This window comes from Dryobates pubescens, chromosome 28, assembly GCF_014839835.1.
Source record: "Dryobates pubescens isolate bDryPub1 chromosome 28, bDryPub1.pri, whole genome shotgun sequence".
Taxonomy (NCBI): Eukaryota; Metazoa; Chordata; class Aves; order Piciformes; family Picidae; genus Dryobates; species Dryobates pubescens.
This window is the reverse complement of record NC_071639.1, coordinates 2,061,869-2,088,683: the sequence shown is the minus strand read 5'-3', so window position 1 is coordinate 2,088,683 and position 26,815 is coordinate 2,061,869. Positions and strand designations below refer to the sequence as shown.

Sequence of the window (26,815 nt, the reverse complement as noted above, 5' to 3'; positions counted from 1 at the left end):
GCTTCAGAGCCCCACACTGCTCTGGAGCTGAGGATCTTTGTCCTGTCACTGACTCTGGCTGGGGAAGAGGAGGCTCAGGGGAGACCTCATGGCTCTCTCCAACTCCCTGAAGGGAGGTTGTAGCCAGGAGGGAGTTGGTCCCTTCTCTCAAGCAGCCAGCAGCAGAACAAGAGGACACAGTCTCAAGCTGTGCCAGGGGAAGTTTAGGCTGGAGGTGAGGAGAAAGTTCTTCCCAGAGAGAGTTGTTAGCCATTGGAATGTGCTGCCCAGGGAGGTGGTGGAGTCCCCATCCCTGGAGGTGTTCAAGAGGGGATTGGATGTGGCACTTGGTGCCATGGTCTAGTCATGAGGTCTGTGGTGACAACTTGGACTTGCTGATCTTTGAGGTCTCTTCCAACAGCAGGAGGCTGCCACCACCTCCCTGGGCAACCTGTGCCAGGCTCTCACCACCCTCCTGGGGAACAACTTCTTCCTCACAGCCAATCTTAATCTCCCCATTTCTAGTTTTGCTCCATCCCCCCCAGTCCTATTCCTCCCTGACACCCTCAAAAGTCCCTCCCCAGCTTTCTTGGAGCCCCCTGCAGATCCTGCAAGGCCACAATGAGGTCTCCTCAGAGCCTTCTCTTCTCCAGCCTGCACAACCCCAACTCCCTCAGTCTGTGCTCACAGAGCAGCTCCAGGCCTCTGCTCCTCCTCGTGGCCCTTCTCTGGACACCTTCCAGCACCTCCAGATCCTTCTTGTGATAGAGGCTCCAGAACTGGATGCAGAACTCCAGGTGGACTTTCTTGCACCTATTTCCCATTGATTAGAGTTCATTCCACCTAGACTAAGACTGATGAGGTTTCCTTCCAGTTTGTTTCTCTAAATGTGTGGGTTTGAAAGTCTTTCTGTCCCTTGGTGTCTGATACAGTTTCATTTGTTGAAGTATAGAGTCAGAAAATGCTGGCATTGAGGACCTGCTTGTTGTGTGTTTGGGTTTGTCTTTTGGTTTGCTTTTGCTTTTGCTTCCTGCTGTGTTTGTTTGGGTTTGGTTTTCTAAATGACAGGACCATAGGCTACAATCACAGTGACTTGCTTTGGGAAGGACCTCAGGACACCATGTCTGAGCATTCCAGACCTTAGACTCATGCAGATCAGGTTGCTCAGGGCCTAGTCCAGCATGAGTGTGGTTATCTCCAGGGTTGGACATACCACAGTCTATCTGAGCAACCTCTTCCAGCATTTGACCACCTTCATAGTGACTTTTGCCTCTTGTGGATGTTGTGTTGGACTTTGCCTTTGCACCTCGTGCCTTTTGCTGCTTGCCCTTCAACTGTGTGCATCTGCTCACGCCACACCTTGAGTCCTGTGTCCAGTTCTGGGCTCCTCAGTTTTAGGAAGGAGGTTGACTTGCTGGAAGGTGTCCAGAGAAGGGCAAGGAGGCTGGGGAGGGGTCTGGAGCACAGCCCTGTGAGGAGAGGCTGAGGGAGCTGGGGTTGCTTAGCCTGCAGAAGAGGAGGCTCAGGGGAGACCTTCTTGCTCTCTCCAACTCCCTGAAGGGAGGTTGTAGTCAGGTGAGGGTTGGTCTCTTCTCCCAGGCAGCCAGCAGCAGAACAAGAGGACACAGTCTCAAGCTGTGCCAGGGGAGGTTTAGGCTGGATGTTAGGAAGAAGCTCTTCATAGAGAGAGAGATTGGCCATTGGAATGTGCTGCCCAGGGAGGTGGTGGAGTCCCCATCCCTGGAGGTATTTAGGAAGAGCCTGGATGAAGCCCTTGGAGCCAAGGTTTAGTTGATTATATGGTGCTGGGTGATAGGTTGGACTTGATGATCCAATCTGATTAACTCTGTACTCTGTATCTGAGAAGAGCCTTTCTCCATCCCCTCTCTATCCTATCCTCTGATTAGAGAGAGCAGGAAAGGCTCTCCTTGGAAGGCAGCAGTAAAATCTCTCCTGTATTGAAGACTTGAGTGAACAAGTTTGCTCAGCCTCTGCTTGCATGCCATCTGCTACAGCCTCTCCTTGTCTTGGTGGACACCCACTGGACTGGCTCTGCTATGCCATTGCCTTGTGGTCCCATCAGTATCAAACAGAGGGGCTCCTCAGCCTGCCCTGTTGCCAAAGCAGCTCTGGCTGCCTGCGGCCCTTAGCTGCCGGGGTGCATTGCTGACTCCTGCTCAACTCCTTGCCTTCTGCAAAGCTGTTTCCAAACAGTCAGCCCCTGGGCTGGGCTGGTGCACACAGCTGTTGTGTCCCAGGTGCAGGGCCTTGCACATGCCTTTGTAGACCTTCCTGAGATCTTGTTAGCCCATTTCTTCAGCCCGTGGAGAGCTTTCTGACTAGCAGCCTGCCCTGCAGTTCCTCAGCCACACCTCGTTCGGCAGTTTGCTTTTGCTGCCTGGACATGCACCAAAGCCTTGCTTGCCTTTGCTAGTTTCTTCTCTAGCTAAGCTTTGGCTTTCTGGGTGCCATCACTGCATGCACCAGCACCATCAGCACCATCACTACATATCTTGTGCACATACCATCTCTCCTGCCTCACCTTCTACCTCCTTCTCCGTTTGAACTAACTCAGGCGTCCCTAGTTCGTTCCTGTCGGCCTTCATCCACATTTCCTTAGCTTTCTGGACCCTGGCAGGCATAGTTCTCCTGGTGTGAGGTCCCTGGGGAGATATCCAAGCTTCCTGGGCTTTTTACCCTTCAAAGCAGTCTCCTGTATGATCCTGCCAAGCCAATCTGTGAGCAAGCCAGCAGCTGCCTCTCCTGAAGTCCGATGCTGCTCCTTCAGGATTTATTCTCCTGGCTGCTTTCAGGATTTCAGACCTCACTGACTCGTGGTTGCTGCTGCCAAAGCTGCCATCAGCCTCCACATCCCTGACCACTTCTGTCTTCTCTCTAAAAGCCCAGGCTTCTAAGCAGTCCTTTCTGTTTTAACAAGCAACATCAAGTGAAAGGCAGACATAGTGTTGGAACGTTCAGGGACTACATCAAGGGCTCACTGCAGGGAAATAGAGCCAAAGAATGAGTGATGGTGCATGCAAAGGCTGCCACACACAGGGAGGAATGGTTGGGTGGAGAAGTTGTGGCATTCACTGACTTACTCAACCTGAGGACCATGTCAAAACTAGCTTGGCAGTGGTTGGAGAGTGCAGTGTCTGTAGACCATTGCTTTGCTTTAGAGAGAAAGGCATAGAATCACAGAATGGGTTGGGTTGGAAGGGACCTTCAAGATCAGCCAGTTCCAAGCCTCTGCCATGGGCAGGGAGACCTCCCACCAGCACTGCTTGCTCAAGGCCTCATCCAGCCTGGCCTTAAAAACACTTCTAGAGAGGGGGCAGCCACAGCCTCCCTGGGCAACCTGTGCCAGTGCCTCACCACCCTCAACCTAAGGAATTTCTTCATCTCCAGTCTGAGTCTACCCTGCTCTAACCACGAGGGGGCAAACCATTGCCCCTAAACTGAAAATAGGAATTTCAAGTAGGTAGCTCCCCAAAACCTCTGTATCAAGAGGCAGCATTTCAGCATTGCAGTGTACACTTCTCTCAGAGGTGCTCATGCTGTCCAGTTTACCAAATCTGAGGATTCAAAGACAATTTTCCTTAATGCTTTAGGAAGAGAAATGACTAAATGTGAGAATGTTTAGTCCCCTCCCTGGAGGTGTTGAAGGCCAGGTTGGATGAGGCCTTGAGCAACCTGGGCTGGTGGCAGGGAGCTTGGAACTCTGTGATTGGACTTGATGAACTCTAGAGGTCCCTTCCAACCCCTGGGATTCATAGAAGCATAGAATTACTAGGGTTGGGATATTCACTATGTAAGCAATGTAAGTTGTCTCTCTGTGGGCATTACCTGGCTAGAAGCCTTAGAATCATGGAATTGTCAGGGTTGGAAGGGACCTCAAGGCTCAGCCAGTCCCAACCCCCTGCCATGGGCAGGGACACCTCACACTGCAGCAGGTTGCTCACAGCCACCTCCAGCCTGGCTGCAAACACCTCCAGGCAGGAGGCTGCCACCACCTCCCTGGGCAACCTGTGCCAGGCTCTCACCACCCTCCTGGGCAACAACTTCTTCCTCACAGCCAATCTGAATCTAAGCATTCTATGATTCTATGACCTCACCCTTCACTGCAGCCTCCTTTCAGGGAGTTGTAGAAGGCAATGAGGTCTCCCCTCAGCCTCCTTTTCTCCAGGCTGAACAACTGCAGTTCCCTCAGGTGATCCTCACCAGACCTTTTCTCCAGGCTGAACAACTGCAGTTCCCTCAGGTGATCCTCACCAGACCTTTTCTCCAGACCCTTCAGCCTTGTTGCAGATGCAGTACATGGAAGTGCATCACAGTATCATAGAATCAGTCAGCGTTGGAAGGGACCACAAGGATCATCTAGTTCCAACCCCCCTGCCCTGAGCAGGGACACCCCACACTAGATCAGCCTGGCCAGAGCCTCATCCAGCCTGGGCTTAAACACCTCCAGGGACGGGGCCCCAATCCCCTCCCTGGACAACCCATTCCAGGGCTTCACCACTCTCATGGTGAACAACTTCCTCCTCACCTCCAGCCTGAATCTCCCCACCTCCAGCTTCATTCCATTCCCCCTAGTCCTATCACTGCCTGAGATCCTGAGCAGTCCCTCCCCAGCCTTCTTGGAGCCTCCTGCAGATCCTGGAAGGCCACAATGAGGTCACCTCAGAGCCTTCTCTTCTCCAGACTGAACAGCCCCAACTCCTTCAGTCTGTCCTCACAGCAGAGCAGCTCCAGCCCTCTGCTCCTCCTCCTGGCCCTTCTCTGGACACCTTCCAGCACCTCCAGATCCCTCTTGCAATAGGGGCTCCAGAAAGTATGATAGTATCATAGTATCATCTCCCCCTTCCCTGTTCCTGTGTGACCTGCACTATGTTCTGTGGTCTTGCTCTGGCAGGGGTGTTGGACTTGTTGATCTCCTGAGGTCCCTTGCAACCCCTGACATCCTGTGAGCTGTGATCTGGAAGGTCCCATCCAGCTCTGACCATTCTATGGATCTGTGCCAACCTCAGCAGTGTCTGTGATGCAAAGTTCAGCTACTGCTTGCTATTAACTATAAACAGCCTCTAAAAGGCACTCTCAATCTTTTAGCAAGCTGTAAAAACAGAACCTTTGGATTTCTGCATCTTGCAGCTAGTGTTTTCCCCCCACTGTGCAACTGCATCTCCCTGGCAGTCCCTGGCAGTGGTTTGACACCTTCAGCAGGACAAGCCTGTGATGAATTTGGAGGGGCACAAGCAAGCTCACAAGCATTACCTGCTCTGCAAGGCCATTTGCTTCAGGTTCAGTATTGAATCACTGCTATCAGAACAGCCCAGGTGAAGCACCCACATTAACCCTCTCCTGAGGATTCCCCATCTTCCCTGCTTACCTTTACAGCTCCAAGAGATTACTCACCCTTCCAGCAGTCAGTATTTAGGAGCAGCTCTGGAAAATGAGCTCTTGCAATTCTCTCAAAAGCTTCCAAATCCTCACTGTTCTACCAGCTCTAAGGCTTTGCTAGCTAGAGAGATGCTTAAGGCTTTCACTGAGTGCAGAGTCCTTCATCTAGGAAGGAAGAATGAACTGCAGCAGTACAGGTTAGGAGGTGACCTGCTGGAGAGCAGCCCTCTGGAGAAGGACCTGGGAGTGCTGGTGGGCAGCAAGATCTGCATGGGACAGGAATGTGCTCCTGTTGTGGCCAAGAGAGCCAATGGGATCCTGGGGTGCAGCAAGCAAAGTGTGGCCAGCAGGGCTGGGGAGGTTCTGCTCCCCCTCTGCTCTGCCCTGCTGAGACCACAGCTGCAATCCTGTGTCCAGTTCTGGGCTCCCCAGCTCAAGAGAGACAGAGGCCTGCTGGGGAGAGTCCAAGGGAGAGCCAGGAGGATGCTTAGGGGACTTGAGCATCTCCCCTGTGAAGAGAGACTGAGAGCCCTGGGGCTGTTTAGTGTGGAGAAGAGAAGGCTGAGAGGGATCTGATCAATGTCTGTCAATAGCTGAGGGCTGGGGGTCAAGGGGAGGGGGCCAAGCTCTTGTGGGTGGTATGCAGTGATAAGCCAAGGAACACCAGGTACAAGCTGGAACAGAGAAGGTTTCAGTTCAACATGAGGAGAAACTTCTTTGGAGTGAGAGTGCTGGAGCCCAGGAGCAGGCTGCCCAGAGAGCTGTGGAGTTTCTCTCTCGGGAGACTTTCCAACCCCACCTGGATGATTTCCAGTGCAGACTGCCCTGGGTGCTCCTGCTCTGGCAGGGGGGTTGGGCTGGATGATCTCTGGAGGTCCCTTCCAGCCTCTAATGGACTGTGATGCTGGGATTGAGCTTTTGTTATGATCCAGAAGAACAACTAGATGAGGAGCATGGCACTGCAGCCTTGACTTTGATTACAAAGTCTGTGGGCAGTTTCATGCCTACCACACTTTACTGAGCTGGCCTGTGCCAGGGGCACTCACTCCTCATTCTAGTCAAAGCAAGGGAGCCAAGTCACACACCAAGCTTCTGCCCTCAGCCATCCCATGGTCTCTTATGTCAGCATCTGTTTTCACATCTGTAAAATCACAGGCTCCCAGAGTGCCAGGTTCCAAGGGATCATCTGGTACAGCCTTTCTAGGTGTGCCTGAAATGAGCTGGCCCAGCACCCTGGCAAGCTGAGTCCTAATACTGAGCAGTGTAAGGGAATCCTTCCCCTGGGAGATGATTCCAGTGCCTGACTGTGCTCAGGGGGAAACATTTTCCTCTGGAGCCCAGAGCTGGAAATGTTCTTTCCCTGTGCTTTTTGTCATTGTCAGTAGTTGCATCTCTGTCAGCCAGGCTGTGGAAATACATTTCTTACCCAGGTCTTGTTTGAAACTCCTCAGCAAAAATAGTCACAAAAGAGTCAACGCTGCTTGGAGCACACTGTGTGACAGAGACTGAGGGGTCATGGAAAATGCTGGACTTCACAGTGCAGTATCACAGCACATTAGAGGCTGGAAGGGCCCTCCAAGGATCCTTGAGTCCACCCCCCCTGCCAGAGCAGGATCTCTTAGGGCAGTCTGCACAGGAATGCATCCAGGTGGGTTTTAGAAGTCTCCAGAGATGGACACTCCACAACCCCCCTGGGCAGCCTGCTCCAGGGCTCTGTCACCCTCACACCAAAGTTTTTCCTCATGTTGAGCTGAAACCTTCTCTGTTTCAGTTTGTGTCCATTGTTCCTTGGTTTATTACTGTGCACCACCCACAAGAGCTTGGCCCCCTCCCCTTGACCCCCACGCTCAGCTATTGACAGACATTGATCAGATCCCTCTCAGCCTTCTCTTCTCCAGACTAAACAGCCCCAGGGCTCTCAGCCTCTCCTCACAGGGGAGATGCTCAAGTCCCCTAAGCATCCTTGTGGCTCTCTGTTGGACTCTCCCCAGCAGGTCTCTGTCTCTCTGGAACTGGGAGCCCAGAACTGGACACAGGATTGCAGCTGTGGTCTCAGCAGGGCAGAGCAGAGGGGGAGCAGAACCTCCCCAGCCCTGCTGGCCACACTTTGCTTGCTGCACCCCAGGATCCCATTGGCTCTCTTGGCCACAACAGGAGCACATTCCTGTCCCATGCAGAATTTGCTGCCCACCACAACTCCAAGGTCTTTCTCTGTGGAGCTGCTTCCCAGCAGGGAAGGAAGTTAGGAAGAAGTTTTTCCCAGCAGGAGAGATTGGGCATTGGAATGTGCTGCCCAGGGAGGTGGTGGAGTCCCCATCCCTGGAGGTGTTTAGGAAGAGAATTGATGGGGTGATTGGTGCCATGGGTTAGTTGATCAGATGGTGCTGGGTGATAGGTTGGACTTGATGATCTTAAGGTCTTTTCTCCATGCTCTTTAACATCTTTATTGATGATCTGGAGGAGGGCATTGAGTCCATCAGCAGTAAATTTGCAGCTGACAGCAAGCTGGGGGCAGGAGTTGATCTGTTAGAGGGTAGGAGAGCTCTGCAGAGGGACCTTGCCAGGCTGGGCAGAGGGGCAGAGGCCAAGGGCAGGAGACTGAACACATCCAAGTGCCAGGGGCTGCACATTGGCCACAACAACCCCAGGCAGTGCTACAGGCTGGGGTCAGAGTGGCTGAGAGAAGCCAGGCAGAGAGGGGCTTGGGGGTGCTGGTTGATGGTAGGCTGAACATGAGCCTGCAGTGTGCCCAGGCAGCCAGGAGGGCCAATGGCATCCTGGCCTGCATCAGGAAGAGTGTGGCCAGCAGGAGCAGGGAGGTCATTCTGCCCCTGTGCTCAGCACTGCTTAGGCCACACCTTGAGTCCTGTGTCCAGTTCTGGGCTCCTCAGTTTCAGAAGGACATTGAGAGACTTGAAGGTGTCCAGAGAAGGGGAAGGAGGCTGGGGAGGGGTCTGGAGCACAGCCCTGTGAGGAGAGGCTGAGGGAGCTGGGGTTGCTTAGCCTGCAGAAGAGGAGGCTCAGGGGAGACCTTCTTGCTCTCTGCAACTCCCTGAAGGGAGGTTGTAGCCAGATGGGGGTTGGTCTCTTCTCCCAGGCAGCCAGCAGCAGAGCAAGAGGCCACAGTCTCAAGCTGTGCCAGGGGAGGTTTAGGCTGGAGGTGAGGAAGAAATTCTTCACAGAGAGAGTGATGGCCTATAGCAGTAAATTTGCAGATGACACCAAGCTGGGGGCAGGAGTTGATCTGTTGGAGGGTGGAGAGGCTCTGCAGAGGGACCTTGCGAGGCTCGACAGATGGGCAGAGGCCAAGGGCAGGAGATTGAACACATCCAAGTGCCAGGTTCTACACATTGGCCGCAGAAACCCAAACCCAGCCAACCCAACCAACCTAAAACCCAACCAACCCAAACCCCAGCCAACCCAACCAACCCAAAACCCACCAACTCAAACCCAACCATCCCAAAGCTAACCAACCCAAAACCCAGCCAACCCAAAACCCAGCCAACCCAAACCCAGCCAACCCAAACCCAGCCAACCCAACCAACCCAAAACCCACCAACTCAAACCCAACCATCCCAAAGCTAACCAACCCAAAACCCAGCCAACCCAAAACCCAGCCAACCCAAACCCAACCAACCCAAAACCCACCAACTCAAACCCAACCAGCCCAAAGCTAACCAACCCAAAACCCAGCCAACCCAAACCCAGCCAACCCAAACCCAGCCAACCCAACCAACCCAAAACCCACCAACTCAAAACCCACCAACTCAAAACCCACCAACTCAAAACCCACCAACTCAAAACCCACCAACTCAAACCCAACCAGCCCAAAGCCAACCAACCAAAAGCCACCCTAACCCCAACCTGCCCAAACCCTGCCCAGCCCAAACCTCAGCCAGCCCAACCCCAGCCAACCCCACCAACCCAAACACACCCAACCCCAGCCAAGCAAAACCCAACCAACCCAAACCCCAGCCAACCCAGCCAACCCAAACCCAACCAACCCAAACCCAACCAACCCAAACCCAACCAATCCAAACCCAACCAACCCAAACCCCAGCCAACCCGACCCCAGCCAACCCGACCCCAGCCACCCCAAACCCCAGCCAACCCAACCCCAGCCAACCCAGCCAACCAGACCCCAGCCAGCCCAACCCCAGCCAGCCCAAACCCCACCAACCCAACCCCAACCAGCCCAAAACCCACCAGCCCAAACTCCAGCCAGCCCAAACTCCAGCCAGCCCAAACCCAGCCAACCCAAACCCCAACCAACCAGACCCCAGCCAGCCCAAACCCAGCCAACCCAAACCCCAACCAACCCAAAACCAGCCAAACAAAAGCTAACCCAACCCAAAACCAACCAAAACCCACCCAGCCCAAACCCAACCAACCAAAAGCCAAGCCAAACTCCACCCAAGCCAAACTCCACCCAAGCCAAACTGCACCCTACCCAAACCCCAACCAACCCAAAACCTACCAACCCCTAACCAACCAAACCCCAACCAACCCAACCCCTAACCAACCCAACCAACCCAAAACCTACCAAACCCCAACCCAACCAAACCCCAACCAACCCAAACCAACCCAAAGCTGCACAAACCCCCCCTACAAAACCCAACCAACCAACCAAAAACCAAAACCAAACCAAACACAAAGCAAGCCAACCAAACCAAACAAAACCCCCAACCCCCCAAACCAAAGCAAAACTAACCCAAACAAACCACAAGCCTAAAACCAACCCCACCCCAAAAACCCAACTCCCCAACCAAAACCAGCCAAGGAAACCTAATGAGGAAGAAATAAGCCTGTAAAGAAAGCTGGGCAGCTGATATAGGACACAAACTGTGATAGTGGAACATGAATTATAGAGTCACAGAGTGTTAGGGGTTGGAAGGGACATCCAGAGATCATCCAGTCCAACCCCCTGCCAGAGCAGGGCACCCAGGGCAGGGCACACAGAACACATCCAGGTGGGGCTGGAAAGGCTCCAGAGCAGGAGACTCCACAACCTCTCTGGGCAGCCTGCTCCAGGGCTCAGCAGCCTCACACCAAAGAAGTTTCTCCTCAGGTTGAGGTGGAACCTCCTGGGTTCCAGTTTGTGTCCATTGCCTCTTGTCCTATCCCAGGACACCACTGCCCAGAGCCTGGCCCCTTCCTGCCCCCCACCCCTCAGCTATTTGTAACCATTGATCAGATCCCTCTCAGCCTTCTGCAGGCTCAACAGCCCCAGGGCTCTCAGCCTCTCCTCACACAGCTGTTCCAGGCCCTTCAGCATCCTTGTAGCCTCTGTTGGACTCGTTCCAGTAGTTCCCTGCCCCTCTTGAACTAGGGAGCCCAGAACTGGACCCAACACTCCAGGTGTGATCTCACCAGGGCAGAGCAGAGTGGGAGGACAACCTGCTGGCCACACTCTCCTTAATGCACCCTGGAATGGTGCAGTGGTGGTCAGCAGTGCTCTGTGTTTGCAGGCACACTGTGGCAGTGGTGATTGAGGAGGCTGTGTAGATGCTGCAGCTCAAGGCAGTGCAGTTCATCCTTCCACCTGCCTGCTCTGAAGTCCTGTTCCAGCTTGCTGGAGATAATTCACATTTTGGGAGCAGCTCCTACTTTTCTCTTTCTCATGTGATGAGCACAGGGATTGTGCCAGGCACTGACCACAGGGGGTAGTCCTGCAGTGCAAAGCTATTCCTGTCCTCACACAGTGCCATGTGCTGCTTTCAGACTGCTGAAGGGTTTCTTTCTCAGGAGAGTCCCTGAGAGTGTCCATGGGAAGCATCCCTGGAGGGGTTTCAGAATCATAGAATCAGTCAGGGTTGGAAGGGACCACAAGGCTCATCTAGTTCCAAACCCCCTGCCATGGGCAGGGACACCCCACACTAGATCAGCCTGGCTTGACTTCTGGCTCTGCTGCTGGTTCATGACCTGTCACCTCCAGAGAGGCTGCTGAGCTGCACCTCCCTGCTCAAGTGGAGAGATTAAAGCAGGCTGAGCTTGCAGGGGAGAAGGCCTCTGCTACCAAGATAGTTCTTGAGTGCTTGGGTGTCCTGGTTTGAGGCCAGGCAGATCTCTCTTGCTCCTGAAGCAGACAAAAGAATGACTCTCATCACACAATGGACTGCAAAAGTGATGGGAAGCTTAAATGGGAAAGCAGTTAAGTGTTGTACAGAAAGCATGGTGGCAAAGAATGCCAAAGCACACAGAGTCCCTTCCAGCACACCCAAAGGTCCCCAACACTTCCCTTCTCCCCACCTGAGGGTCTACCCAAGCCCCCTCTTTGTTCCCCCCCAGTGCTAGGCTGGTCTCAGGCTGGCCAGGGCTGAGCCTGCCCCAACCCCTTCTCCTCCTGGCATTAGGCCCAGACAGACCTGAGAGGCCTTGAGATCCTCCCCCAGCATTCCCCACTAGGGAGCATCTCCCATGGGAGCAGAGAGGGAAGGAAGAGGCAGAGAAGGACTTTGCAGAGGGGTTTACAGGGTGCAGGATATTATGGGTATGCCATAGGCTGTTCCCTGTGCACACCTGGCTGGGTTGGACACTGGGGACAGCAGAGGTGTAACTCCTGTGGCAGGGACAGGAGGCAGCCAGCCTGAGCTGCCACACTGGGGCAGAGCAAAGGGACTGGAAGAGCCTGAGGGGTGTCTAAAAATGCAGACAAGACAGCATTGGTGGGTTTGGGGGGCAGTGCCACTCTCTGTTGCTAAAGGTTTTACACAGAATCCCAGGTAGGAAGGGACCCCAAGCATCATCTGCCTCAACCTCCTTAGGTCAGAGTGGAGTTGCAGTGAGCTGGCTGAGCCCCCTGCAAGCTGAGCCTTCAACTGCCCATGCAGGGGGCTCCACTGCTGCCCTTGGCAGATGGCTCCAGTGTCTGGCTGTGCTCATGGGGAAACATTTTCCCCTGGAGTCCAATGGGAACCTCCCCAGGAGTAACTTGTCCCCATCACCACTTGTCTCTTGCAGATCAGAAGTGATCAGAGGATGTTCCCATCACTAATTTCTTTTCAGCAGGTGGTAATTTGGTAGCAAATCCTTTACTGCTTCTGCCTGCCCAGAGAGGAAAAAAGCCTTCCCTTGTGCATTCCAGTTGCTCTCCCTTCTTTGCTATTTCAGGATTAGCTATTGCAGTGTTCCTGAAGCATCCTAAAATCAATGGAAGGTTGCTTGAAGTGCTTGACCTTCTTGCTGACAGTATCATGCCAGGGAGAGGGGACCTGGCCCTGCCCCTTGGTGGTGCTGTGGAATTGAAACTCTGCTGATCACAGCCTGTTAAAAACTTCTCCACTCATCTTGATGTTAGGGATAAATTCTTGACAGTGAGGGTGGAGAGGCACTGGCACAGGTTGCCCAGGGAGGTTTTGGATGTCCCTTCCCTGGAGGTGTTCAGGGCCAGATTGGATGAGGCCTTGAGCAAGCTGGGGCTGATGGGAGGTGTCCCTGGGAGACTTGGGGCTTGTTCAGTCTGGAGAGGAGCAGGCTTCAAGGAGACCTAATTGTGGCCTTGCAGGATCTGCAGGGGGCTCCAAGAAAGCTGGGGAGGGACTTTTGAGGGTGTCAGGGAGGGATAGGACTGGGGGGGATGGAGCAAAACTAGAAATGGGGATATTGAGATTGGCTGTGAGGAAGAAGTTGTTCCCCAGGAGGGTGGTGAGAGCCTGGCACAGGCTGCCCAGGGAGGTGGTGGCAGCCTCCTGCCTGGAGGTGTTTGCAGCCAGGCTGGAGGTGGCTGTGAGCAACCTGCTGTAGTGTGAGGTGTCCCTGCCCATGGCAGGGGGGTTGGAACTGGCTGAGCCTTGAGCTCCCTTCCAACCCAAACTGTTCTGTGAATCTATGAATCTATCACTGAGGATTCAGGGAGCCCTGAACAGCCTGGGATCCTGCTGGAGGAGTTTGCCTTCTGCCATGCTTGCAGGGCAGAAGCATGCAGGCAGGGTCCCTTCTCATCATGAAAGAAAGGCAGGAGTCAGGTGCAGGGACACATTCCCCTGACCTTCTCTATGCCAGGAGAATTCTGTCAGCAGGCCAGCATCAGGAGTCCTGTGCTGGGAGCAGAGCCCTGGGAGGGCTGAAGAGCTCAGGAGAGATGTTTTTACTTTGCTGTGCAAGTGGCTGGGCACAGAGGGTTTGTGTCAGGAGCTGCTTTGCAGGGTGCTGCAGCAGTAATTGCTGAGTGCCAGGAGCAGCTTTAGATATGTGCTCTTTGTTATCTCAGTGGGCTTTGGGTTAGGGAAAATAAACAGTCCTGCTCTCAAACCCTGTGGAGTAAATAAGCCTGGCTTTACTGCTTGAAAAGGGGACATAAAAAGCCTCTCCAGCAGCCTCATTTGCTGAGTGTTCTCCAGCCCCTGCCTGGGGCTTCTGTGGAGAAAATAGACAGTGATGGTGCTTGCAGAGGCTGTGTCACACACAGGGGCAATGGCTGGGGGGACAAGTTGTGGCATTCACTGACTCAACCTAAGGACTATGTCAAAAACAGTTTGGCAATGGTTGGGCAGTGCAGTGTCTGTATCACAGTATCACCAAGGTTGGAAGAGACCTCAAAGATCATCAAGTCCAGGCTGTCACCACAGACCGCATGACTAAACCCTGGCACCAAGTGCCACATCCAATCCCCTCTTGAACACCTCCAGGGACCCCACCACTTCCCTGGGCAGCACATTCCAATGGCTTACTACTCTCAGTGAAGAACTTTCTCCTCACCTCCAGCCTAAACCTCCCCTGGCACAGCTTGAGACTGTGGCCTCTTGTTCTGCTGCTGGTTGCTAGAGAGAAGAGACCAGCCCCCACCTAGCTACAACCTCCCTTCAGGGAGTTGTAGAGAGAATGAGGTCTTCCCTGAACCTCCTCTTCTGCAGGCTAAGCAACCCCAGCTCCCTCAGCCTCTCCTCACAGGGCTGTGCTCCAGACCCCTCCCCAGCCTCCTTGCCCTTCTCTGGACACCTTTCAGCATCTCAACATCTTTCCTAAACTGAGGGGCCCAGAACTGGACACAGGACTCAAGGTGTGGCCTAAGCAGTGCTGAGCACAGGGCACAAGGACTTCCCTGCTCCTGCTGGCCACACTCTTCCTGATGCAGGCCAGGATGCCCTTGGCCACCTTGGCCCCCTGGGCACACTGCTGGCTCACGTTCAGCTGCTGTCAACCACTACCCCCAGGTCCCTGTCTGCCTGGCTGCTCTCAGCCACTCTGCCCCCAGCCTGTAGCACTGCCTGGGGTTGCTGTGGCCAGTGTGCAGCACCTGGCACTTGGATGTGTTCCATCTCATGCCATTTCCTTATGTTGCTTTTGTGGGGGTGAGGGCAATGTTGCAGGTTTCTTGTGAGCTGGGCCTCACTCCCCCTGTTGTGCTCAAGGTAAGTTGTGTTCTGAAGCTGCTGCCAGAGTGCTGCAGCAGTTGTCCTCATTGCAGTGAAGCTTTGTCCTTCCCTTGCCCAGCAGATGGTAGCATTGCCTGGGTTTTTCTGAGGCGCTTTGAAGCTGTGCATTGAGATGCACTCAGCTTTCTCTTTGTCCTTTGCACTTCCACAGTTCTTCCTTTTTCACCCATTTTTGTTGCTCCCTGCTGTGCCAAACAAAGTTTTCCCCTGGCATGGCACAAGAGCAGCCTTTGCTCTAAAGCTCTGTGGTGCAGAGGGACCTCCACTGACTGGACAGATGGGCAGAGGCCAACAGGATGGCATTCAACAAGTCCAAGTGCCAGGGGCTGCACTTTGGCCACAACAACCCCAGGCAGTGCTACAGGCTGGGAACAGAGTGGCTGAGAGCTGCCAAACAGAGAGGGACCTGGGGGTAGTGGTTGAGAGTAGGCTGAACATGAGGCAGCAGTGTGCCCAGGTGGCCAAGAACGCCAAAGGCATCCTGGCCTGCATCAGGAAGAGTGTGGCCAGCAGGAGCAGGGAAGTCCTTGTGCCCTGTGCTCAGCACTGCTTAGGCCACACCTTGAGTCCTGTGTCCAGTTCTGGGCTCCTCAGGTCAAGAAGGACATTGAGAGACTTGAAGGTGTCCAGAGAAGGGCAAGGAGGCTGGGGAGGGGTCTGGAGCACAGCCCTGTGAGGAGAGGCTGAGGGAGCTGGGGTTGCTTAGCCTGCAGAAGAGGAGGCTCAGGGGAGACCTTCTTGCTCTCTGCAACTTCCCGAAGGGAGGTTGTAGCCAGCTGGGGGTTGGTCTCTTTTCCCAGGCAGCCAGCAGCAGAACAAGAGGACACAGTCTCAAGCTGTGCCAGGGGAGGTTTAGGCTGGAGGTGAGGAGAAAGTTCTTCCCAGAGAGAGTTGTTAGCCATTGGAATGTGCTGCCCAGGGAGGTGGTGGAGTCTCCATCCCTGGAGGGGTTCAAGAGGGGATTGGATGTGGCACTTGGTGCCATGGTTTAGTCATGAGGTCTGTGGTGACAGCTTGGACTTGATGATCCTCAAGGTCTCTTCCAACCTTGTTGATTCTGTGACACTGTGATACTGTGACTGCTGAGACCTTGCACACTCCTGGAGGGGCACAGGGAGCAGCAGACAGATCATCTGCTCTTTGTTGCTCTGAGTTCAGCACATGGGGACTGCATTTGAAAGCAGGCTGTCAGGGTTTCTTTGCAGTGGGTTTGGCTCTCTAGGAGTTGATCTCTACTCCTGCTCCTTGGCTGCAAATGACTTTTGATCCCATGTGGTGGCAGAGACACAGAGAAGTTTTATGAGGTTTGGAGAAAGAGAACTGGAAACCATTTTCAAGGTTCCCTCTGCCTTCAGCCTTGCATGGCAAGGCACTGAACTTCCAGCCTCTGCTCAGCTGCACCCTGGGATAGGACAAGGGGCAATGAGTATAAGCTACAGCTATCTGAGGGCTGGGGGTCAGGAGGGGACAGGGCCAGGCTCTGCTCAGCTGCACCCTGAGGTAGGACAAGGAGCAATGGATGGAAACTCCAGCACAGGAGGTTCCACCTCAACACAAGGAGGAACTTCTGCACTGTGAGGGTCCCAGAGCCCTGGAGCAGGATGCCCAGAGAGGTTGTGGAGTCTCCTCTGGAGCCTTCCCAGCCCTGTCTGGATGTGTTCCTGTGTGCCCTGTGCTGGGTTCTCTGCTCCTGCTCTGGCAGGGGGTTGGTCTGGAGCTCTCCAGAGGTCCCTTCCAACCTCTAACATCCTGTGAGCTGTGATCCTGTGAGGAATGGAAAGGTCCTAAAGCCAGTGGATCAGGGCCAGCAGAAGTGCAGCTGTGTTGTGATGGTTAGTCACATTGGTAGAATCATAGCTGGTAGGGGATGGAAAGGAGATCACCCAGTCCAACCCGCTGCCAGAGCAGGATCACCCAGGGCAGGGCACACAGAACACATCCAGGTGGGGCTGGAAAGGCTCCAGAGCAGGAGACTCCACAACCTCTCTGGGCAGCCTGCTCCAGGGCTCAGCAGCCTCACACCAAAGAAGTTTCTCCTCCTGTTGAGGTGGGATTCCCTGTGTACACTGAGACAAAGTGAATGGCCAAGGCTGAGCCCAGCACAAAGACTGAGAGCCTGATGGAGCAGCTGGAACCCCTATGTCAAGAGAGGAGCAGGAGCTTGTGCTTAGCCCTCAGCCTAATCAAGTCTAGGGGGAAATAATTCTTTGCTTCAAAGGTAGACTCAGAATGTAAGCCCTAGGGTGCTAGAGTTGTGCCATCCATAGGGTAGTGTTGAGACCAAGTGGTTATAAACTGACAGTGGATGGTTGTAAATGGAAGCTGAGAAGCTTTGTCAAGAAGGGAATGCAGGAGTGGACTGTCAGTGGAAGCCCTGGGACCAGAGCTTCTGGCTGCTTCTCCACTGCAGCTGAAACACTGATGATCCTTGGACACAGATTATAGAGTCACAGAATGGGCTGGGTTGAAAAGGACCTTCAAAATCATCCAGTTTCAACCTCCTGCCATGGGCAGGGACACCTCCCACCAGCCCAGGTTGCTCAAGGCCTCATCCAGCCTGGCCTTGAACACCTCCAGGCAGGAGGCAGCCACAGCTCTGCTGTGAGCACAGGCTGAGGGAGCTGGGGCTGTGCAGCCTGGGGAAGAGAAGGCTCCAGGGGGACCACAGAGCTGCCTGCCAGGACCTGAAGGGATCCTGCAGGAAGGCTGCAGAGAGACTTCTCCTGAGGGTGTCTGGAGAGAGGACAAGGGGAGATAGTGTGAAGCTGAGGCAGAGCAGGGTTAGACTGGAGCTAAGAAGTTCCTCAGTACAAGGGTGGTGAGACTTTGGAATAGGCTGCCCAGGGGGGTTGTGGATGTCCCCTCCCTGAAGGTGTTGAAGGCCAGGTTGGATGAGGCCTTGGGCAGCCTGGTCTAGTTGAGAGGTGTCCCTGCATGGCAGAGGTGGGGAGTAGATGACTTCTGGGCTCCCTTCCCACCTAAACCTTACTATGGTTCCATTATCCTTTTTTGTCATGCTTCCAGCAGCAGACACCAGTTGGCAGATGGCTCTGGCAGGTCATCCCTGTGCTGCCTTCCTGCCCCACTCTGCTCTCTTCAGCTCTTTATCCTGTCTTTAAGCAGTTAACCTCTGTCACAAGTGTTCTGTTGCTTTTCCTTCCCAGCTGAAGGCAGAGTACAGCTCCCCAGCTCTGAGGCATGTTGTGCTCAGTCAGGAGGAGCTCAGCCTGCACAGCAGTGCTGAAGCTGAGCTGGGGAAGCAGTGGCTGAAAGCAGAGAAATCTGTGCCCAAGCAGGAGCTGGAGGCCTCTGGCACTGATAAAGGGGAGGCTGGGGGCATAAATGAGGCACAGCCCCAGGTCTCAGCTTCTCTTTGCAAGAGAGATCCTCCAGTCCCCTCAGCACCTTTGTGGCCCTCTGTTGGAGCTTCTCCAGTACTTCCCTGTCTCTCTTGAACTGGAAGCTCAGAGCTGGACACAATACTCCAGGTCTGGCCTCACCAGGGCAGAGTAGAGAGAGAGGAGACCCTCCCTTAACCTGCTGGCCACACTCCTCCTAATGCACCCCAGGATGCCCTTGGCCTTCTTGGCCACAGAGCCACATTGCTGGTTCATGGTGAGCTTCCTGGCCACCAGCACTCCCAGGTCCTTCTCTGCAGGGCTGCTTTCCAGCAGCTCAGCTCCTCAGCTGTCCTGCTGCAGCAGGTTATTCCTTTCCTCTGGGGCAAAGCTCAGAGTTAAGCTCTTCACTGCTCAAAGCAGACTGTCGTGGACAAAATGCTGCCTTAAAGCCACCTAGTGACCAGGAGCTGAGGTTTGTCCTGACCTGCTAGCCCTGTGGTCAGGATGGCATTTGGGAGACACTTGTTGTGCTGGCAGCAGAAGGGCTCTAAGTGCCAGTGCTGCACAGCATGTGGGGCACTGTGGAGCCTTGCTCCTCGCTGACATCAGTGCCACCTCCAGCTGTAATTGAGCAGCTCACAGACTGCCCTGAGCTGTTTGTTAGTGTGCACTCACAGCACAGGGGCACTGTGTTTGCAGAGGATGCTGACACTGCTGTGCTCTGTGGACCTTCTGTGGTAGTGTTCAGTTCCCTTTTCCTCAGCAGAGCTCCTCATGACCGGAGTGTGCTCTGCTGCTGAAACGGAGAGCACGTGTGGCACAGGCTCCCAGGGTGTCTCTTAATCACCATAGAGTCTTAGAGTGCTTTGGGTTGGAAGGGACCTTCCAGATCAGCCAGTTCCAACCTCCTGCCATGGGCAGGGACACCTCCCACCAGCTCAGCTTTCTCAAGGCCTCATCCAGCCTGGCCTTGGGCAGCCACAGCCTCCCTGGGTAGCCTGTGCCAGAGTCTCACCAGCCTCACTCTCAACAATTTCTTCCTCATCTCCACTCTCCATCTCCTCTCTCCCAGCTCAAAGCCATTGTTCCTCATCCTGGCACTCCCAGCCCTTGTCACAAGTCCCTCCCCAGCTCTCCTGGAGCCCCTTCAGGTACTGGAAGGTTGCTCTGAGGTCTCCCTGGAGCCTTCTCTTCTTCAGGGTGAAGAGTTCCAACTCTGCCAGCCTGTCCCCACAGGGGAGGTTCTCCAGCTCCCTGATCATCTTTGTGGCCTCCTCTGGAGCCTCTCCAGCAGCTCCAGGTCCTTCAGAACTAGAGGCAGTGCTGCAGGTGGGGTCTGAACAGAGCAGAGGGGCAGAATCCCCTCCCTGTGCTGCTGCTCTCCCTGCTCTGGCTGCAGCTCAGCACTCAGCTGGCTCTGGGCTGCCAGGGACCAGTGCTGGCTCCTGGGGAGTTTGTCACCAACTGACAACCCCCAAGGCCTTCTTCTCAGGGCTGCTCTCCAGCCACTCCCTGCCCAGCCTGGATTTGTGCTTGGGATTGCCCTGACCCAGCTGCAGGACCTAGCATTTGGCCTTGTGGAACCTGAAGAAGCTGGCTTGGGCTCAGCTCTCCACCCTGTCCCTCTGGGTGGATCCCTTCCCTCCAGTGTTGTGAACTCCACCACACAGCTTGGTGTCATCCACAGTCTTGCTGGGGGTGTCTCAGTCCCACTGTCCATGTCAGTGACAGAGATGTTGAGCAGCACTGGTCCAGCACCAGCCCCTGAGGGACACCACTCAGCACTGGTTTGCATTTGGACATTGAGCAACTCTCTGAGTGTGGCCTTCCAGCCAGTTCCTTATCCAGCTCTACCCCTCAGGGCCATGTTTTCCTCTGATGTTTTGCTTCTTGTCTTTAAGTTAGACATCAGTCTGCATCTGGAGGCCTCTCTGTGTCAGTGGATGTTGCAAATGAAGATCTTCAGCTAACAAAATGAGTTTGCATTTTACTTGGTGGGAACAAGAGCAGCTTGCTGCCCTTTCCTTGGGGATGAGCAGAAACCCAGCAGAGTTGGGGTACTGGTTGATAGTAGACTGAACATGAGCCAGCACTGTGCCCAGGGGGCCAAGAAGGCCAAGGGCATCCTGGCCTGCAGCAGGAAGAGTGTGGCCAGCAGGAGCAGGGAAGTCCTTGTGCCCTGTGCTCAGCACTGCTTAGGCCACACCTTGAGTCCTGTGTCCAGTTCTGGGCTCCTCAGGTCAAGAAGGACATTGAGAGACTTGAAGGTGTCCAGAGAAGGGCAAGGAGGCTGGGGAGGGGTCTGGAGCACAGCCCTGTGAGGAGAGGCTGAGGGAGCTGGGGTTGCTTAGCCTGCAGAAGAGGAGGCTCAGGGGAGACCTTCTTGCTCTCTGCAACTCCCTGCAGGGAGGTTGTAGCCAGGTGGGGGTTGGTCTCTTCTCCCAGGCACCCAGCAGCAGAACAAGAGGACACAGTCTCAAGCTGTGCCAGGGGAGGTTTAGGCTGGAGGTGAGGAGAAAGTTCTTCCCAGCAAGAGAGATTGGCCATTGGGATGTGCTGCCCAGGGAGGTGATGGAGTCACCATCCCTGGAGGTGTTTAGGAAGAGCCTGGCTGAGGCCCTTGGTGCCATGGTTTAGTTGATCAGATGGTGCTGGGTGATAGGTTGGACTTGATGATCTCTGAGGTCTTTTCCAACCTGATCAATTCTATTCTGTTCTATTCTATTCTATTCTACTCCACTCTATTCTATTCTACTGTACTCTACCCCATTCCATTCCATTCCATTCCATTCCATTCCATTCCATTCCATTCCATTCCATTCCATTCCATTCCTTGGGGAATTGGAGTAGCTGCCTTCAGAGACTATTAGGACATTTTTACCCTGCTTTGTTCCATTTTGTTCTGTTTTGCAGTTCAGAGTGAATGAATTTGGGGCCCTGGAAGTGATCACAGATGAAACTGAGATGGAGAGTGTTAAAAAGGCAACTGCTACCACGACCTGGGTGGTTCCAACTGCTCAAGAAGGTCAGTTCAGAGGCTCTAAACGTTTCCTGTGCTGTGTTTCATGATTCAGTGTGCCTGAAGAGTTTCCCTACTTCCTTGATTTAATGCCCAGAGTCTCCCTGATGATCTTACCTGGGCCTTGGGGTGTGAGGGTGAAACTAAAGGCAGCTCAAGTGAAGAGGAAACCATTCCACTGTTCCACACCTGAAGCTCAAGCACAGCCACAATTTTGTTCATCAGTGTTTTTGTCTGAGTTCAGAGTCAGTATTTCCCCCCTGTTTAATTGGAGTTGTAGTCCATAGCTTACTCTAAGTGACTGAGGATGTTTAGCTGTGGCTTTTGTTGAGCTGCTTTCTCCAGACTGGCCACAGAGATGTTCAAGGTGAGGCTGGGCAGGGCTCTGGGCAACCTGGTAGCTGAGTTCAGAGTCAGTATTTCCCCCCTGTTTAATTGGAGTTGTAGTCCATAGCTTACTCTAAGTGACTGAGGATGTTTAGCTGTGGCTTTTGTTGAGCTGCTTTCTCCAGACTGGCCACAGAGATGTTCAAGGTGAGGCTGGGCAGGGCTCTGGGCAACCTGATCTAGTGGAGGATGTCCCTGCTGACTGCAGAGGGCTTGGACTGGATGAGCTTTGGAGGTCCCTTCCAACCCAGACCTTTCTGATGATTCTTAGGACTTAGCAAACAGCTCACAGCTCCTTGGAAGTCAAGTGCCATGCACTGAGAGCTGCCTTCAGATGGTCCTGGGCTGCTCAGAGACCACCACCCATGTCAGGGTGTGTCTGCACTGCTGCCTTAGAATCACAGAACTGTTAGGGAATGGCTTCAGTTGGAAGGGACCTTAAAGATCACCAAGCTCCAACCCCAGTGATTCACTTCCACAGATAAGTTCACCTCTGTGGTGGGTTGAAATTCCCCTCCCAACATTACCTTTGCCAGCCCAGCCCAGCTGGAAGCAAATGGGAGCTGTATTTACAGGCAAAACTACAGTCTACACTGGAGTGCAAGGAATATGGACAGAATATCCAGGAGTTACAATGGTTACAGGGATGTGCAATCAATAAACAGCACAAGAACTCTGGTCAAAGACCAGGGGGAGCTACCAGCTTCTCCCTCTCTGCCCCCCCTTACCCTCCTGTACAAAAGAAGGGAGAAAGGAGCAGAGGAGTTAATACCAAACCAATTCAGCCCAGGCCAAGCAGAGGCAAGGTAGGATCTCCCCAGAGCAAAGAAGCAAGGAGGGAGAAGGAATTGTTTTGGTACAACCAAGCTTAGGTAGACAGCTATCCCATGGGATTGTTTGGTTTCCTTTTCACCCCCAGGAGTGATCTGGTCACATTTTGCTACTTTTCTGCTCAAGATCTGTGAAAAACTTTAAAGGCACAGCCTACAACTCCCACAACCTCCCTCCTGGACCTTATCCCAGGTGACCCTGTGTGTGGGTCCAAAAGGAGATGGGGGATGGAGTCCCTGCAGGGGTGCCTGTCTGGGCCTCACAGTGCCTCTCACCAAACTCACTCCTTCCATGAGCAGCCCCCTCCAGCAGGGTCCATGTGGCACTGGTGACAGAAGGATGAGGCTGGTGGTGCCCTCTCAAGATGAAACTCCCAACTTGCCTGCCAGGAGTAGAGACCCCATACAGACACTGAGGCCCAGTTCTTCCTTCTAACAAGAGTGAATAGAATAGCATAGACTAGACTAGACTAGACTAGACTAGAATAGAATAGAATAGAATAGAATAGAATAAACCAGGTTGCAAGATACCTTAAAGATCATCAAGTCCAACCTATCATCCAGCACCATCTGATCAACTAAACCATGGCACCAAGCACCCCACCCAGGCTCTTCCTAAACACCTCCAGGGATGGGGACTCCACCACCTCCCTGGGCAGCACATTCCAATGGGCAATCACTCTCTCTGTGAAGAACTTCTTCCTCACCTCCAGCCTAAACCTCCCCTGGCACAGCTTGAGACTGTGTCCTCTTGTTCTGCTGCTGGGTGCCTGGGAGAAGAGACCAACTCCCAGCTGGCTACAGCCTCCCTTCAGGGAGTTGCAGAGAGCAAGAAGGTCTCCCCTGAGCCTCCTCTGCTCCAGGCTAAGCAACCCCAGCTCCCTCAGCCTCTCCTCACAGGGCTGTGCTCCAGACCCCTCCCCAGCTTTGTTGCCCTTCTGTGGACACCTTCCAGCAGCTCAACATCTTTCCTAACCTGAGGAGCCCAGAATTGGACACAGGACTCAAAGTGTGGCCTAAGCAGTGCTGAGCACAGGGCACAATGACCTCCCTGCTCCTGCTGGCCACACTCTTCCTGATGCAGGCCAGGATGCCATTGGCCTTCCTGGCTGCCTGGGCGCACTGCAGGCTCATGTTCAGCCTACCATCGACCAGCACCCCCAGGTCCCTCTCTGCCTGGCTGCTCTCAGCCACCCTGACCCTGACTGCCTGGGGTTGCTGTGGCCAATGTGCAGCACCTGGCACTTGGATGTGTTCAATCTCCTGCCCTTGGCCTCTGCCCATCTGCCCAGCCAGTGGTGTGGCTGACTTCTGTATGTTCTGTTTGTGGCATGGCTTGGTGGGAAGGGTTGGAAGTGCCCCAGCTGTGCCTAAGGGGAGGTTCTGCTTTGTTTTCACTGTGCAGCCTTCTCAGAAAAGACAGGCATCTCCACGAGGCTGAAGGAAGCTGCCAAAATGGATGGACTTGTTTTCTGTGAAAACTGCTACCACTATGGTACCATAGAAGAATTTGTTCCTGAAGGGAAATTCTGCAGCCAGAAATGTGCCCAGCAAGTGAAAAACAAGTAGGTGCTGTTCCAAAGCATGGGAGCAAAGAGTCTGGCAGAAATGCAGCATGGAGGTCAAAGTGGTGGGAGAGAAATCATAGAATCATAGAGTCAACAAGGTTGGAAAAGGCCTCAGAGATCATCAAGTCCAACCTGCCACCCAGCACCTCATGACTACCAGACCATGGCTCCAAGGGCCACATCCAATCCCCTCTTGAACACCTCCAGGTGTGGTGACTCCACCACCTCCCTGGGCAGCACATTCCAAGGGCTAACAACTCCCTCTGGGAAGAACTTTCTCCTCACCTCCAGCCTAAACCTCCCCTGGTGCAGAGACTGTGTCCTCTTGTTCTGGTGCTGGGTGCCTGGGAGAAGAGACCAACCCCCACCTGGCTACAACCACCCTTCAGGTAGTCACAGATAGGAATAAGGTCTCCCCTGAGCCTCCTCTTGTTAATGGTGGAGCAAGGGGAGCTGTGAGGCAGCCATGTTTTGGTGAGGCTCCATTGGCCTGGAAAGTCCTTTCAGTGGTTTTCACTGAGGGGCATTACCAGGGCTTGGTTCTGTCTGACACTGATGCTGAGGGCAGAATTTCTGAGCTCAGTCTGCTGTGTTCTGCTGTCAGATGCAAGTGGTGAAAAGGAGAAGGACTCTGGGATGCATGAATCAGTGTCAGCCAGCCACCCTGTTGCATAATCATTGGAATTAAGAGACTCAGTAATGAGATGTTTGGTGTGGGAAGTTCATTATAATGAAGTGCAAGAGCTGTGGTAGAGATGACAGTGAGTGAAAACAGGAGCATGCTCTAGTTTCTCTGTTCCTTTTCCTTCAGCTCATGTGGTCTGCCTCACAATCACAGCATCCTAGGGGTTGGGAGGGACCTCAAGGCTCAGCCAGTCCCAACCCCCCTGCCATGGGCAGGGACACCTCACACTACAGCAGGTTGCTCACAGCCACCTCCAGCCTGGCTGCAAACACCTCCAGGCAGGAGGCTGCCACCACCTCCCTGGGCAGCCTGTGCCAGGCTCTCACCACCCTCCTGGGCAACAACTTCTTCCTCACAGCCAATCTCAATCTCCCCATTTCTAGTTTTGCTCCATCCCCCCCAGTCCTATCCCTCCCTGACACCCTCACAAGTCCCTCCCCAGCTTTCTTGGAGCCCCCTGCAGATCCTGCAAGGCCACAATGAGGTCTCCTGGCAGCCCCCTGCTAGAGTAAGATCACCTGGAGCAGGGTCACCCAGGACAGGTCACACAGAACACATCCAGCTGGGGCTGGAAAGTCTGCAGAACAGGAGACTCCACAGCCTCTCTGGGCAGCCTGCTCCAGGCCTCCAGCACCCTCACAGCAATTGAATTCCTCCTCATGTTGATGTGGGACTCCTTGGGTTCCAGTTTGTGTCCAGTGCCTCTTGTCCTGCCCCAGGACACCACTGCAGAGCCTGGCCCCTTCCTGCCCCCCACCCCTTAAGATATTTGAGATGTTAATAAGATCTCCTCTCAGCCTTCTCTTGTCCAGGCTCAGCAGCCTGGCTCTTAGCTTGTCCTCATCACACAGGTATTCCAGTCCCCCAGTTATCCTTGTAGTATCATAGTATCAGTCAGGGTTGGAAGGGACCACAAGGATCACCTAGTTCCAACCCCCCTGCCATGAGCAGGGACACTCCACACTAGATCAGCCTGGCCAGAGCCTCATCCAGCCTGGGCTTAAACACCTCCAGGGCTGGGGCCTCAACCCCCTCCCTGGACAACCCATTCCAGGGCTTCACCACTCTCATGGGGAAGAACTTCCTCCTCACCTCCAGCTTCATTCCATTCCCCCTAGTCCTATCACTCCCTGAGATCCTGAGCAGTCCCTCCCCAGCCTTCTTGGAGCCCCCTGCAGATCCTGGAAGGCCACAATGAGGTCACCTCAGAGCCTTCTCTTCTCCAGACTCCATTGGACTCTCTCCAGTATATCCCAGTCCCTGCTGAACTGGGGAGCCCAGAACTGGACACAATACTCCAGATGTGCTCTCACCAGGGCAGAGTGCAGGGGGACCAGAACCTCCCTTAGACCTTCTGGAAACACTTTTCTTCATGTACCCCAGGATGCCTTTGGCCTTCTTGACCACAGGGGCACATTGCTGTCCCATGGATAAATTACTGTCCTCTAGGACTCTGAGGTCATTCTCCATGGGGCTGCTCTGCAGCAGGACATCCTCTGGTGTCATCTCCCCATGGCAGCAGGGTTGGGTTAGAATCCCCACTCCGTGCTGCAGGGGACTGCGCCGTGGCAGTTTGTAACCTCCCTGGCTTTGTGCTCTTCCCTTCATGTTCAGCTGCCTGCTTCAAAGGTTGCTGTCCTGCTTGCTCCATTGCCAGTGTGTCCAGTCACAGCACAGCTTTCTCCCTGTTGGATTTGTCAGTCTGAGCAGTGAATTCCCTTTGCCTCCCTTCCCCTGGCTGTGACCTGCCCTGCAGTCCTGCCTGCTTCGCAGCGTGCTGCTCTGTGAGGCTCGGGGGCAGCTCCCAGCGTGCAGAATGTCTCCAGCAGAAGCTGACAGCTTTCCTGCTGCAGTTGCTCTTGGCCATCATCATCATCATCATCATAATAAAAACAGGTTGGAAGAGACCTTCAAGATCATCAAGTCCAACCCATCAACCAATCCAACACCACCCAAACAACTAACCCAGGGCACCAAGCACCCCATCAAGTCTCCTCCTAAACACCTCCAATGATGGTGACTCCACCACCTCCCTGGGCAGCACATTCCAATGGGCAATCACTCTCTCTGTATAGAACTTCTTCCTAACCTCCAGCTTAAACCTCCCCTGGCACAGCTGGAGACTGTGTCCTCTTGTTCTTGTGCTGGCTGCCTGGGAGAAGAGACCAACCCCCACCTGGCTCCAACCTCCCTTCAGGGAGTTGGAGAGAGCAAGAAGGTCTTCCCTGAGCCTTC

General features: G+C 54.1%; 1 protein-coding gene across 1 annotated transcript in view; it reads left to right on the top strand.

Moving 5' to 3' along the window:
* The window catches only part of L3MBTL3 (L3MBTL histone methyl-lysine binding protein 3), a 111,764-nt gene that overhangs the window by 27,479 nt on the left and 57,470 nt on the right, over window positions 1-26,815 (top strand). Inside the window, exons 3-4 of the mRNA XM_054174053.1 lie at window positions 21,005-21,116; window positions 23,733-23,892. Coding sequence (XP_054030028.1) covers window positions 21,005-21,116; window positions 23,733-23,892 — 272 coding nt within the window. The remainder of the gene's footprint in view (window positions 1-21,004; window positions 21,117-23,732; window positions 23,893-26,815) is intronic.